Source organism: Malurus melanocephalus, unplaced genomic scaffold, assembly GCF_030028575.1.
Source record: "Malurus melanocephalus ecotype Western Australia unplaced genomic scaffold, MMel_1.1 scaffold_31, whole genome shotgun sequence".
Lineage (NCBI taxonomy): Eukaryota > Metazoa > Chordata > Aves > Passeriformes > Maluridae > Malurus > Malurus melanocephalus.
The window spans coordinates 2,493,661-2,509,185 of NW_026623263.1; the positions used below are offsets into that span (position 1 = coordinate 2,493,661).

Here is a 15,525-nt window from a genome sequence, read left to right on the forward strand (position 1 = left end):
TGTGTGACCCCATGGAGACTCACACTGGAGCAGCCTATTCCTGAAGAACTTATTCCATGGAAGGGACCCACCCTGGAGCAGTTCATGAAGAACTGCAGAACATGGGAAGGACCCATAAAGGAGAAGTATGTGAAGGAATAACTCCCATGGGAATGATTCAACACTGGAGCAGGGGAAAAATGTACAGAGAAAGAAGCAAAGAAGCAACAAATTGTGTTGAACTCACTGCAGCCCCCATTTCTCATTCCCCTGTGCTGCTGGTGGGAAGGAGGAAGAGAAAAATGGGAATGAAGATGAACTCAGGAAGAAGGGAGGGATGGAAGAAGTCCTTAAAGATTTGGGGTTAATTCTTCTTGTATCATTATCCTACTTGGATTTGCTTAGCAATAAATTAATTTCCCCATCAAACCAGTGCCTATGACAGTGGCTGATCTCTCCCTGTCCTAATCCTGACCCACCTGGTGTCAACTCACTACCTAAATCCATTAAGTAATTTCAGCTGAAATAAAGCACCAAAGGGGAAGCAGCTTTCACTTTACAGCAACTTTYACTTCAAAGCACATGAAGAGAAAAGAAAGGACATATTTTCAATTAATACAACTGTACTATTCCCTTAAGGGTAAACCCAGATATTGCAGCACACTACCAGTCTCACCAGTGCTCACTATGTTTTTTTACATTCAGATGTTAGGAAGACGGCCAGTGAGGATTCTAGAAGCTTTGCACCGGCAATAGTTTTAATCTTTCCCTTTCCTTTGTCTTCTGCAAGTTGATCCAAGGAGTTGCCTTCAGAAGTGCAGCAGTGAAGTGAGACTTCCTGGAAAACTCTGCTCTGGAAAACAGGTATTAGAATGCCAGAAGGAAAAAAATGGTAAGAGAAGATGGATGAATGTGCTCAAATGTTACAAAATTGAAGGCAAAGATGAAGTCTTTGAGRAAAACACATTGTTAAAAACCAGCAACTTTTAAGGGTCAATGGAATTCAACATGAAACTTGTTCATGGTTAAAAGAAGTACTTTGAAAAAGGCAACGTAAGTGATGCTATCTGCCTSATTCTTTTAAAATAGAACAGATTAGTACTTTTTTTTTTTTTCTTGCAAATATACCAAATCCAGTGCTTGTTAAATAAACTGCAACATTTTGAGTGGAAAAATGCACAGAAAAGCTGAAGCCATCAAAATGGGTGCCAAGCGATAAAGAACTGCTTTGACAAGAGGGCCCTGAGAAAGGCAGGCAGAACAGATACATTGTCAAGAGAGATATGCTGGAAAGTAAGAAGAGTAAATACGTGAATTTGGAAAATGAGCAGTAGAGACRGTGTTATGCTATTTAATTGTTCTGTACAAAGATTTTACACCTCCTGAGAAGCATATATCTGTGGCAAGCAAAATAGGCAGATTTTTTGTTACAGAGAACCAGTGCAGAATTTTGTTCCTCCTCTGGAAAGGCAGGACCTGGCAGCACTTAGTGATATAAAAAACAGTGGCTGATGTGTAATACTTAGTGGCAATAATCTGAGTATCGGAAAGCAGGAAATCTCAATTCATAATATATGCAACTCCACATCTTCATAATTGTGTGTTTAACCACTTCACAGACCAGAGAAAAAGAAAGGCAGACATTTGGCCAGAATATGAGATCACAAAAAAGAGCAAAGCAGAAAGCAACTGAACAAACTGTTTTGTTTTTTTTTGTTCCCTAGTGTAGTCCAAGTATATAAACTTAATCAAGGAGTACATAGGATGAAAGATCAACTAGATTTTAAATATTCCTTACACATTCACAGAAAACAAAGGACTGRAAATCATCTTGTCTGTGTCCTAAAGCTGACTGTATGCCCACCTGACAGATCCTTTACTTGTAATGATTTCTAGTTCTGGAGCTTCTACATCTCCAGYCAGCCTGTTCTGCAACTGCACTGTCCCTAGTGTCAGATAACTTTCCTGTGCCTAAACTCYTGTGCCTAAACTCCTTTCCTGTGCTATGTTGCTTCCTATCCATCATGGACAACAGGAACACAATTCAATCACCTTCCCAAGGGTGTTTTAGGTATTGTAACAACCGTTTGTTATCTAAAGGCTGTTACATTATCCTCCATAAGGAGTGGTATATTACTGTTTCTGAAAATGTACCCATAAACTTTTTCTGTGGAATGCTGTTCTCCATTTGTCAGTTCTGGCTCCTGGTATCACTTTAGATGCATATCAGTCACATCTTCCAAATTACTTTTAAAATAATAGGGGCTTAATTTTAAAAGCAGAACAGTAGCAAACATCTCCAGAGTAGTATTTAATATTTTTCTTGCCTCTGTTGTCCCAGATATGTACATTGTGCAAGATGCTGTTTCAGGATGTCTGCCACATGATGGCTACAGTAACATTCAAGATGGCATCTAGAACACAATGTTTCAATATATCAGTTTTGGAAAGTTTCTGCTATTTCTAGATGAGCTMCTTGCCCCCTAATTTTGTTTGGGCGTTGCTTGTGCCTGTGACCCAGGAAGATGGTACTTGACTTGCCACAATACCACAGTTGACTTTCATTTAAAGTTTTCAGCATATTCTTACAGCCATTTCTAGATGTATTTCTGTTGAAGAAAGACTGGTCTTTGGGTGCTTGCCAACGGAAACAATGGAGAAGCCTTTCTTTTTCTTTTCTTTTAATTTGAGTTGAAAGCAGCCTGATAAAATGCAGTTTCTGCAATTTGTTGAAATATTAAACTAAGCAGGAATTATTAATCATTCTAAACAAGGGAAYGTACAGGTTTCTTCTCTTGGTCTCACTCAACTTCAACTGCCCTCTTTGAATTAATGCCCAAAGACAATTATTATTTATATCACAGCAACACCTAGAGGTTCCTACTGAAATCTGAGTGCCCTTGCACAAAGTACAGAAAGGCGAGACCCAACCTGTGTCTGCAATCCAAAGTGGTGAGCAAAAGAAGAGCAGGGGAAGCAGCAGGAGCCAGGACAAAAGAATGCAGCCATCCTCACAAAGGTCATCGTGCTGGGATGCACCTTTGGCACCTGAGGGGCAGCCCAAACGTTTCACCACCCTGCTCCCAGAGATCGTAACCGAAACCAGATGGATGCCACTACTGCCCTGGTTCCAGGATCCAAACTGCAGGGAACAGAGTGCTGAGGCAGTCCCTGCAGTCACCAGTGGAAGAAAAGCACCTTTTAAGGCAAACACATCCAAGACCCAACCCTATCTACATCCCAGGGGGATTTCTGAGTCTAGGGCAGTGCTGGAAGGAGTGTGAGGAAGGACAATGTGAGGAAGCAGTGGTTTATGCTTACCAGAATGTTTGGCAACAGCTCTACTTCCGCTGTGTAGTTTTGGAACTAACAAATGTTTTGGGACTGACAAAGGGAAAAATCTCTGGGCTCACTTTCTCYTACTCCACTTGGGGTTAAACAGGGCTACAAAATGTTCCAAGGTTTGGAAATCACCCAGCAGTGTTCGTTCATTTTTGGCTCCAGGCTTTTATTAGTGGAGAGAGCTTTACTTCTGAGGTTAAATCACTAGCTGGAGAGGACAAGAGCAGACAAAAGGCAAGGGGTGCCACATCCAACCTGCAAGCTGGATGTGTAACGAGAATGATTTGGAAATACTGCAAAGAACAAACTGATCCTGGTGGTAGTGTCAATAGCCTCCCCTGTGAGCACTAATTATATTATTACAGAAACAGACTAACACAAAACTAAAGCACAAAAACATACATTTAAGATCTGGCCAGATGCCAGAKTGCTCAAGGTACATTCTTCATTCCAGCAGTATGACATGGTGTCACTTGTCTTGCTGGACTGCATAGGAGCACTGATCACCAACCTGCRTTCTGCTGTGGTCCATGCCATAAAAACAAAGAAGGCAAACACACCACCTGCCCCCAAAGAGATTACATTGTACATGCAGGATCAAAGGGGTACGGGGCAGCCTGAGGTGGTGTACCCCAGTGAGATGGGTATTTGTACCCAGATATCCATGGTCTGGCTATTATAAAAGCACAGAACTTTGAAGAAAGGTTTYGAGGGAGAACAGCATGACTTTAGTGGTGTTTCCAGTAACACTGTCATTAAGGAGGCATATAGATTTTTTTAGTTATTTCTCTTTCTGCCTGCAATCCTTTTACTTCATATCTACCACGTATGTTCCCTTCAGCAGGTGAAATGCTCCAACCCAAATACATTGCAATGTATTGTAGAGAAAGATGTCACTCAGATAAGCATCAATAGCTGCTTGTGAGCAAGCAGGAACATTACAAACAATATATCAGCCCCTTACTTGACGTTTCAGGCTTAAATAAATAACCTCTTCCACTTCCTGGATTGCAAATAGCAAGTATTTGGTAATAGTACTTAAKCAATTCACAAAACAGGGAGGAAGGGAAAGAACACCCACTGTATTTTTGGTGAATCAGATGATGCTGGAGAACATGTTTGTGCATGTGAGGGGAGCAGGGAGCATGGGGCCAGAGCCACATGGAGGGGATTTGTATGCAATGGGAATAAATCTGTGAAAACGTGTAAGTGGAGCTGCAGAAGGAAATCTGCAGCCGCCTGAGCCAGGCGCTTGAATGGCAGAGAGGATGGAGGCTATTTGAATACTGATGTGGCCCTCACTTTCTTCCATTTCCATTAATGACATGCTCATCAAGGGCAAACAATGGGACCGGCTGCCTGCGCCTGTCACACTGTGTGGGTGCTGGGAATGCCAGGCTGTCATCCCGGGGCTGCATTTAGAGACCTGCACGCTAATAAGAAGTGCTCTGTGCCGTCAATGCAGACAGGTGCTTCCGAGGCTGGGACATGCTCCATTCCCTTCCCCTGAAACCCTCCTCTCCCGGCCCCCTGACAGACACCATGAAATGCACAAATTAACAGCCCCATCATGTTGGGCTGCTGCTGCCTGCGGTGAAAGCAGAAAATCAAGTTGTCACCCAGGGTGCAGTGATAAAGCCACAGCCTCATTTCTCTGTTGGTGCCCTATAATAGCAAATGCCAGACAGCTGGATAGATTGGGAGGTTTTAGATTAGGGTCCTGATGCACTTTGGCCACTGAATTAGCAGTTGCTGTTTTCATGCAGATTATTTGTGTGCAAAGCAAACATCTGGAGAAAGCAAAGGCTACAGGGTCAGATATTCGATGCTTCTTTCCCCTAATGAAGCAGAAATAACAGAAATTCTACAGTGCATTTGAAAAAAAATTCCTCTCCCCCATCAATGAAAAAGGAAAACCCTTCCTGGATCTGCCTGTAGAGACCTTAAATGCTCAAGGCTATGTTTGCAAGCATTTGCACAAAGACAAACTGAACAAGACTCTCAGACAAGAATGTGCCTAATTTTAGAAAAAGAGTGGGTGGAGAAAAGTCACAGCAAGTGTCTCTGGGAAGGCAAAAGGAAGGGTGAACTCTCTGAAACATTTTTATTTCCTTAGCCCAGCATTCCKCTTTGGCAGCAGGCTCTTCCCAAAGTCACCCACTGCAAGCCATCCAAGACCCCCTGCAATAAGAGGATTTGGCCTTTTAAACACCAGTGTCTCAGCCAGAGTTGAGAAACAATGTGCAAAGCTCAGAATCCAAAGTGGGGCCACGGCCACCCCGAAACTCCAGTTGCCTCCTCACAAAGGCAGGCATTGGATSTTCTGAATAAAATACAAATACAAAATGGAACCAAAGAGTGCCATTGACGAGGAAAGTGGTGTGGACAGAGACTGGTCACACAAACACTTGCCCCACAGCAGGGACTGCACCAGCAGTAAGGAGCAGAGGGGCCCTGAGCCCTTCAGACTCCAAGGAGTTTAATGACATAACGGCCTGAGAACTTCAACATAAAACAGGAAGAGCAACTAACGAAACTTACAACATAAAACCCCCCTCCTGTCATTTTTATAGTAATAGTAAAACACTTTATTGAATTTATGAGCTACATAATGACTATGAAGAATGTAACTTGAATTAGAACCAACTCAGAAGTATAATATCAACTATAAACCCTTTTCTATTACCCCATCTCTTTATCATCATCCTATCTGGCTCTTTTTAAACCAAGGAATATTGCTTTCTTCAAAATTTAGTCTGAGATCCATCTCCTAACTTCTCAATAAATCAAGATAACCCCAAGCATCTGTAACAGACACAGAGCCAAAAAATCAAGACATGGCCAAGGTACAGATTTAATAGCTAGTTAGGAAATCACTGTAAAACAAAAAAAAAAGCAAGCAACATTTCTATGAAGGCTGTGCCTGGGAGGACATGGAGGAACATCCTGAACCCTGCAGATTTTTGTTGTGAAGATGTGTAGCAAGGCTCAGCACAACAGTACTAGATGGTTCAGGCCCCATAATGCAAGTCATCATTACAGACCTTTGAAAAAAAAAGCACAGCCCATGAGTGCAATCCCTGAGCAGTTTGGAAGTCCATTTAGGAGCAGAAGCATTAGCAGGACTTTGTAGCACCCTCTCCAGAGCCCTTTCATACCCCGGGTTTGACATGAACGATAAAATCTGCGTAAAGCTGGAGAATGCATTGAGGGGCTGTTTATATCCAGATCCATTATTTTTGCAGAGGAGTTTGTAAATGAATGATTGCGGGGGAGGGAAATGTACGTAACACAGCTAAAGCAGCATGTTTTACTGTGTTTTCTGATTCCATTTTACTTCTTTAGTCTCTCCAGTCCCCAAGGATTTTTCTGAAGGGCCGATAAAATAAAATGGGTGAAACAAAGCCATAAGCCAGTTAAGTCTGAAAGACATGTCATCTCATCTAAAAAGAAGAAACGGACCATTTCCATGCCTAGGGCTGACAGCAACGCCTGAGCTAGCAATAGCGCTATTCCGTTTGATTTATAGAATAATGGGGTGACAAATGATGACAAAAATAAACTTTTACTGCACTGAACTGCTCCTTTATTTATGAAATTTGGCCAAGTAGTGAAATCTTTTATCTGCAAGTTGTAACATGGAGTGGAAACGAGCGATTATGGTGTGGTAATAGTAATCCAGTGATGGAGGCCGAGTCAGTCGGAAATGGATTGAGGTAAAATAACTACTGCACCATGATAAATGTGAACAGCGCTTTGCTGACAGATGATCTAACAGGTGTTCATAACAACTATATAAGAGGATTTATTTATGACTAGCCACAGCCGCAGCACTGTAAATCAACTCCAGCAGCTGCACACCACTGAAACCAAGTCCCTGATGGAGAAACAGTGCAAGAACCCAAAAGAACACAATTCACTCCAGAATCTTAATCATCAAATAACATGTTTTTTCAAGCAATTACACCACAGTGCAGAAATCAGAATGACTTTCAATTATGTGAAGCTGAGCCACCAACTAACTTTGCCCAAACCCAGGCACAGGCAGAGGCCCACATTTGTTTTWGGTCTCAGTATCAAAGCATTGCCCTTTTTGTTTTCTGATAAAAGCAGCCACTTGGGCGCTGTTCTAGCATGGTGCTKAAACACCCATAGTAAAGGTGAGAGGAAAAGAAAGGGACTACACCTTGCCTCACCCTCCTAGCTGTGTCAAATCCAAGTGTCTGTAGGGATACACTCCAAACCATATCAATGAAATTATCTGATTGCCAAAATCAACCCCAMATCCCACCAAAGCACTGCTGCCTCACAGAAAAGATTATGAGGTTTTTAAACCCAAATAATCCTGCTGGTTTGCTTTTGGGGGTACATCTGCAAACACATAGGAGGACATCTGAGGGAGAAATTATTGGTAGGTACCAAATGGGATGGGTTCCTCTATTTTTGACAGCATTGAAAAAAAAAAGTCTAAACACTTAATTGGTGTTTCTTTCTTCTCCTTCCCTATTAACTGACATTTCAGAGTGATACCATTCACTTTTCAAACAGGATTCAGCAAGTGCTAGCACATTGTGCACTGCCGGYGCATGCAGAGAGCAACCAGGTGCCTAAAAATCCTCACATCAACATACAACATTATGTAAAAGCAAATGAAAATTACAGGAGATAACACTACAGGATCAAATTATTCCATGCGTTAAGCACTGTTAAAAAGAGAGGGAAGTGCCCCACTGCAGCAAGGCACCCTCTTACATACAAGCAATTCCCTAGGCACAGTTTAAGAGATCAGAGAGTCTGCAGCGACCCAGGGCAGAGCCAGCTACCCCTTGTAGAGCTGAAGCTGGGTCTGTCAGGGTCTCTGAGAGGCCTCAGACAGGCAAAGGCTGCTCAGCCTACAATTCCCCCCAGCAGGTGTKGTACAGGAGAGCTGATGCTGCCTCTCCAACAGGTCCTGCCGTCCCTGCACGTCCCTTGCCTGCCCTATTCCAGGTGCTGGGCTTAGGCTGCCGCTGTGAGCTGGAGCTGGCACATGTCCCTGGTCCAAGGCAGGAGGGCTGCAGGCTCCAAGGTGCTCCCTCACCCTCCTACCCTTTGCTGTGGCTGGCGGCTGAACGCCTGCCAGTCGTGGCTGCTACAAAAGAAGGTCCTTCCCCAGCTTCCCACCACATTTCCAGTCCACCAGTGTTTTCATASAACAGGAAGGTGTCCAGGACCCAAGTCTGCCAACAGCTCTTGCTCTTTCCTGAACAAGAAGGATGACTTGTCAGTTGGTCCTGCAAGGCTTAGTCAAAATCTTTCCCACCAAGGAGAAAAAACAGGTGTGGGTTGAACCAGAGCAGTGAATGAAGGTGTGAATAGMAACTCCATGAAATGCTGCCAAGGGCAGAATCATCTTCCCTCTCCTCTGAAAGCCATGACTTGAAAGGTGGGCAAAGGAGGAGGCAAGTCACCAGGAGCAGGATGAGAGCAGGCTGGGACTTGGAGGGGACTGGAAAAGGAGAGGTGGGAGCCAGCAAAACCTCACCTCTTACTCCTTAAACCAGACCTTGATACAACTGCTACCCATCTTAGCAAAACTTTTGCCCTGTCCCCTATGCATGTATGAAAAGTGGAGTTTAAAATAATACTATTTGAAAAGATCATAGAATATTTTGTGTTGGAAGGGACTTTTAAGACCATCTGTTCCAAGCCCCCACTAAGGGCAGGGATGTCCCTCACCAYACCAGGCCACTCGAAGYCCATCCAATCTGGCCTTCARCACTTCCAGGGATGGCACATTCACAACCTCTCTGGGCAATGYGAATCTTGCCTCCCTGGCAAGATAAATGCATATGCACCAGAATGTACACGACAATTCAAGTGGATCAGGATTTGCAACAGCGTGGTCACAGCAGGGGCTCAGAGTTAGCAGCCATTGAACAGCAGTTCACCTTGCACCTTCTGAGGCAAAACCAGTTACCTRTGGGACTGGAAATGCAGTGGCATTCACCATCTTTTTCTCTTCCAAACAGATTCACTGGACTGTGCTACATAAAACACAACTCTACCAGCTAAGAGGAAAAGAGCAGAATTATAGCTTTTATCACAAAGGTTTGTGAACAAAGGCTCTTATCAGCAATCAAACCACATGTGTAAACAGAGTAAAGCATGGTTTCTGCACCACGAAACATTTAATGTAACACGTAAGTGTTAAACAACTGTACACTTTATTTTAAAACAAACAAAAACGTGTGGAARGGGAGTAAAGGAATTGTCAGAAAACGAAGGGAACAGAGTCCAATCCTCATGTGCTTGTTTCATCCACATACTGTTAGGTGAGGGCTTGGGAATATKTAACTCACCTGTACATTGCTTACCAGAAACCATGTTAGAGCATTAACGGCTAAGTTAAAATTAATTCAAGCATATAAGATATTGTATACAAAACTAGGCAATTCASTAATTGAATATTAAAAAAAAATAGAATTAACACTACTTATGGTAATGGACAATTGCAAAGCAAAGTCTGCAAAAGTATTTAATCCTATCACCAAATATCAGTAATTAGCCCAAAGGCTCAGATGAAGGGAATTTAGAGACCTTGGGGTTTTGTGTCCTATCCAAAATATATCTGTATATTTCTTTGCTAATGTACATTTCCAGTTTTCTTCCACATCATACTATATTGTGACAGTGAATGACCAGAACTTGAGTACATGTTGTGTTTGAAAAATGGGAGAAAAAAAGTAAATGCCTTCCTCCAATTTATATCTATTGCTTTGGAAATGTTGCAAAATGTCACCTTGTTCCTGAGTTAGTAGAAAAGATCATCAGAAAAACTCAATTTATCTTTTCTATGTAATTCATTATTTCTCACACTGTATCATGTCCCTGTTTTAAAAACATTTCCAATATTTCCACTATCCTTTCACGTACTATTCTATTTATATCTTCCATTATTTTGTCCCTAGCTCCAGGCTCATTTTTATTTCTGCTATTTTTCTTTAGAAATTAATTATTAGAATTAAAACAGGGTATGAAGGGAAAAAATACATTATCCTTTTATACAACATCATAAAATGTCAAAGGAAAATAAGCGGAAAAAATTACATTGTTTTTACTGTCAAGCATCAAGCCCATGTTTCTATTCTGCCATCAACAGCAACAAAACAATTCTTTCTTGCACCCTATTCTTCCAAAATGGTTTATTTTGGAATAACTGAATTTCAAAGGTCAGTTGTTAAAAGAAAAAAAAAAAAAAGAAACCCCTTACTAATCACCAAGGTGAATATGTGTGTGTCTGTAGAAACAACCAGGTGGCGAAGAAAAGGTGAACTATTGATCTCTCACTAGACACAATGATTTTGTAGTCTTTCTGTGATTCAGTATCTTCAGCATGATTGAAGTTRATAAAATGATACCCCAATTTCCTCTTTAAGGTAACAAACATGAGTTGGTCATAGTTGTTTTTCCTGTGTTTCCACAGGGGCTGCCGCATTTGGAATCTTGCTCCTCCTTACTACCTGGTCACTTGTTATGTTTGAAACCTCAGCTCTTACTCCTTAAACCAGACCTTGATACAACTGCTACTCATCTTAGCAAAACCCACCTCACCACCCTGGCAGTTCTGTGCTTTAGCCTTGCTCCTGTGTCCCAAACTGTGCAGGCAGCTATATTCCAAGGCTTGGATCCTTGCTGAAGCCAGGTGGCTCTCAGTGTGCAGCTCCTGACTGAACAGCCACCTGCAGAAGTAGGAGCTGCTGCTACCTGGTTCAAGTAAACCACAACAAAGTGAATTTTAGATTGCAATTTAGATTATGCATYAACCCTTAAGATTCCCATACAAATGATGAAAAATGTGGAAGAAAATGAGTAAAAATTATAAATGGCAAAGCAAGTATTGTTAAATACTGCTACTGGCTGAATTATAACCAAGGGCAACTTGCAGTGTTAATGCAAGACAAGTAAATGTGCTTCTGGTTAGATTCCTGAAGAGCAGAGATTTAACACATGCCGAGATACACTGCCATTTAAACATCTATCCTTAAATAAACTTTATCTCCAAATTGCTATTTGAGGAAGGCAGGATTAATTTTCAAATCACAATTATCATGCTGGCCTGACAGAGGCACATGAGGTATGCTGCCTATCAGGGACTAAGATCTGTGAGGCTGCCAAGAGGGCACCTCAAGGGCATGGACCATGCGGCTACAAATGAAACCACWAGCTAAAAAAGAGGCAGTGTGAAGAGCTATCTCTGAAGAAAACCCATGAGCAGGTGAAAAGCCTGTGAGTGAGAGTCAGAGAYCGAGGCAGCAAAGGGAATTTGTGGCTGGGTGTCTGCTGTGGTCGGCTGGCCAAGGGGAGCCCATTGACAGAACCTTCCTGCTCCAGCCACAGGAGGCATCGCCCCCACAGGGTCTTGTCCTGCTGGGGGAACCCAAACAACCCCATAACTGTTGGGAAAATAGCTCAGAGAGCTGTGGGCAATCCAAGAGACTCTTGGAATGCATGGAGGAGAACTTTCTGAGCCAGGTGATAGACAGCCCTGCCTGAGGGAAGGTGTTACTGGATCTGTTGGTCAGCAGAGCACGTGAGCTCAACTGGGACATCAAGATTGGAGGCAGCCTGGGCTGCAGGGATCATGCACTGGTGGAGTGTGCAATTCTGAGGGTTACGGGGCAGGTAAGGAATAAAAGCCAGGCTCTTGAACTTCAGGAAAGCAGACTTCCAGCTTTTTGGGAACGTGTCAGTAGGATCCCCTAACAGACTGCCCTCAGGGACAAGGGAGTGGAAGAGAGCTGGCAGATCTTTGAGGAACTCTTCCACAGAGCACARGAGCTGGCAATCCCCAGGAGCAAGGAATCAGGCAAGGAAGGCAAGATACAGGAAGTCTGTCTTAATGACCAGTGTTATTTAATATYTTCATTAATAACATAGASAGAGGGATTAAGTGCACCCTCAGTAAATTTGCAGATSACCCCAAGCTGAATGTACCTGATACCATTCAGAGGGACTTTGACAAACTTTAGGAGAGGGCCTACAGGAATCTCATGAGGTTTAACAAGCCAAGTGCAAGRTGCTGCACCTGGGTCAGAACAACCCTGGTATCAACAGAGGCTGGGGRTGAACAGATYASAGCAGCCCTGCTGAGAAGGACCTGGGGTGTGGTTGGGTGAGAGGCTGGACRTGACCCAGCCATGAGCACTCCCAGCCCAGAGAGCCAAACGTGTCCTGGGCTGCATCCAGAGCAGCGTGGGCAGCAGGGCCAGGGAGGGGATTGTGCCCCTCTGCTCCGCTCTGCTGAGACCCCACCTGCAGGGCTGCATCCAGCTCTGGGGGTCCCTGCACAGGAAGGACATGAAACTGCTGGAGTGAGTCCACAGGAGGCCAACAAGACGAGCAGATGGATGGAGCAAAGGGGAAAGTCTGAGAGAACTGGGATAGTTCAGTCTGGAGAAGGTAAGACTATTTACAATGGCATGCAGTGACAGGACAAGGGGAATGCRTTTAAACCAAAGGAGGGTAGGTTCACATCAAGTATTAGGACGGAATTCTTTACTGTGAGTGTGGTGAGACACAGGCTGCCCAGAGAAATTGTGGGCATCCCATCCCTGGATATACTCAAAGCCATTCAGTAAGGCTCTGAACAACCTGGTCTAATGAAATGTATTCTATTCCATAGCAAGTGAGTTGAAAATAGATGATTTTCAGGGTTCCCTTCCAACCCAAACCTTTCTATGATTCTACGGTCAGTCAAAGACTAGCACCAAGAATTACTGAACCACTGGAGTGTTGAAAAATGTTAATTACTACCAGGAACTCCCCAATTTCCTTATTTTACACGTTTCTGCGCTTCACTGCTAAAAGTACTCTAAAGAGGCAGCAAATACTCAGCAATGTCTGTGACTTCCACAGAATTATAATTTTTTTTTTTTTATTTATACTGTCATATGAGAAGCAATTATTCTTTGTTTTCTTATTTGCAAACATGGCCAAGGCTTTTACAGTTCAGACTTTTCTCAAGAAGCATGCTTCTGCACCTTTCCCTCACCATCTTCTCACTGGGTCTTAATATTAAAGACCATTAATATACAGACCATTCTGCAGTTTCTCTGAGATGACAGTAATTTCTACAATGATTCATTTTTTAATCTGTTTAAGTAGCTTTTATATCACAGTTGAAAAGTAATTCAATAGCAAACTTATTGCAGGATTAGAACTTCGGAAAATAATGTGAATGTTGATTAAGAACATGTACCTTCCTCTTGAGAGCAAAAGATTCCTGTTTCTTTTTCCGAGAAGTACCAGGATCCAAAACGAAACTCTAGAACTACATTTCTCACAGAAGCACAGCATAAATGCCTTAAAAATCTCACCTCTCTTATGATTTGCCAATAAGCTCTGCTTCACACTGGAACCTCTTTTTAGCTCTACCAAATTTTACTGGAAAATTTTAGAAGAATTCAGTGTGAAGTAATGCAACATTTTTGAAGAAGTAGCATTTTGTATCATCGTAAACCAGAACAGCACTAGTTAGCATTTAAGGACCATGCAAGCATCCTGGTGACAGAAGAAGGTGACACATTTTCAAATATCTTCTCTGTAGCAAAGGCATGAGTGACTAGGAAAAAAACATTTTGGAAATAAGGAGAACTGATGAGAAATGAAAATGTTCAGCATCTCCCCTCCTGCCATGTGATCAGACTGTGAAGGGAAGGTCAAAATCCGTGACCCAACCAACAGAAAACTAGGTGCACCACGTGTTGCAAGGCAGTTGGTCTTATCAGGCCTAGTTCCATTGATATGGCTATGACTTTACCTTAAGCCATCATTTATACAAAGCTGGGAGACATTTTAATCTACTTTAAAAAATAAATCTGAAATAAAGACATGAACTATCCATTAAGCTAGATGACAGCATTTGCCACAATAGTCTAATAATCAGTATATAATTTAATACTGATTTGAACAGTTGAACCAGTAATTTTTGAGTAGGCCAATTTGAAAAGAGGCAGTTGCTGGCTTTGTTTATTAACAAAAACTGTATAGTAGGCAATTATCACAGGAGCACAACACTGGCCACTTTCACAAGAAGAGTTTGCTGATGCATATGTAGTGTCCACCTTGTTTGTATTTACTTTGTTAACCAGGTGTATATAATGCTGGCACGTCTTTTATCAGTTTTCCACGAAAACAAGAAAGAGGGAGCCTCTGTTCATAGGCACTACTTTATTAGCATCTTAACAATATTTGAGAAAATGACAGTAGGTAGGAACAATGTTCGCAAGAGACGAGTTCAGGTTTACAAGCATTTCTAGAAAGCAAACACCATTTTGCTGTGCTTATTATGTTTTTACACTTACATCAGAAATTCTCTCGGAACCACATACTTGTGTATGTTGCTGGAGCCCACCTGCCATCTGAACTCAGTTTTCAAGCAGTTTGATTTCCCTTGAACTTTATTACCTAGTATTTGTCCACTATGGGGCTAGGGGGAGACTGATGGGGAAGGAAGGTGGAGGGGGAAGGGAGGAGAGAGGGAAGGACTAGGGTAGAACAAATGGGAAATACATTTATAAGCGCAGATAACTGACAGTAAAATATATGTTCTTTGGTTAGCAAGCAGAAAAAAAGGAAAGGACTTGCATACATGATAGATACACACTAGCATTCTAAAGCAGAAGACAAGAATGTCAAGAGTGTATTCTTTCCCCACTGCCAGATGGAAGGGCTATTATTATAAATGAAAGGCAGCAGTAGTGGATGCCAGGCACTTTTGTTGTGTGCCAGATTCTGAAGTCCAGATGTAAGCAGGTTACCCCTGGGACAGGACAGGCTTCAGCTCCCGCAGCAGAACAGAACCAATCACGGTTTTCTCGGTATTTATGATGAGCTGTGCTGTAGAGCCCTCCTTCAGCTCCACTGTGACTAGCATCAGTGACCCACTGTGCACAGTCTTAGCTGCAAACCTGGAGGGAAAAGGAAAAATAAAAAAAAAAAAAGAGAAAAATCACTGAGGATCTTAAGGATCTTAAGGACTGCCAATGTTTCTTTCCGCATGAGTTAAATGAGCTCAAATATAATACAATACTTCTAAATTCATTAATGAATTTCAGGGGATAAATCATAAAACCTCCCATAAATTCTTCAAACATAATTTGTGCAGCATTGTGCAAATATTTTTGCATTTTAGAACGACAAAGAACTATCATTTTATGTGTT

The 15,525-nt window shown here is 42.4% G+C and overlaps 1 protein-coding gene across 1 annotated transcript in view; it reads right to left on the reverse strand.

Annotated features, from left to right (window-relative positions):
* Window positions 1-14,517: 14,517 nt before the first annotated feature.
* AP3B1 (adaptor related protein complex 3 subunit beta 1) overlaps window positions 14,518-15,525 on the reverse strand; it is a 155,380-nt gene continuing 154,372 nt past the window's right edge. Inside the window, exon 30 of the mRNA XM_057363849.1 lies at window positions 14,518-15,272. Within this exon, the coding sequence (XP_057219832.1) occupies window positions 15,119-15,272 (154 nt within the window). The 3' untranslated portion in view covers window positions 14,518-15,118. The remainder of the gene's footprint in view (window positions 15,273-15,525) is intronic.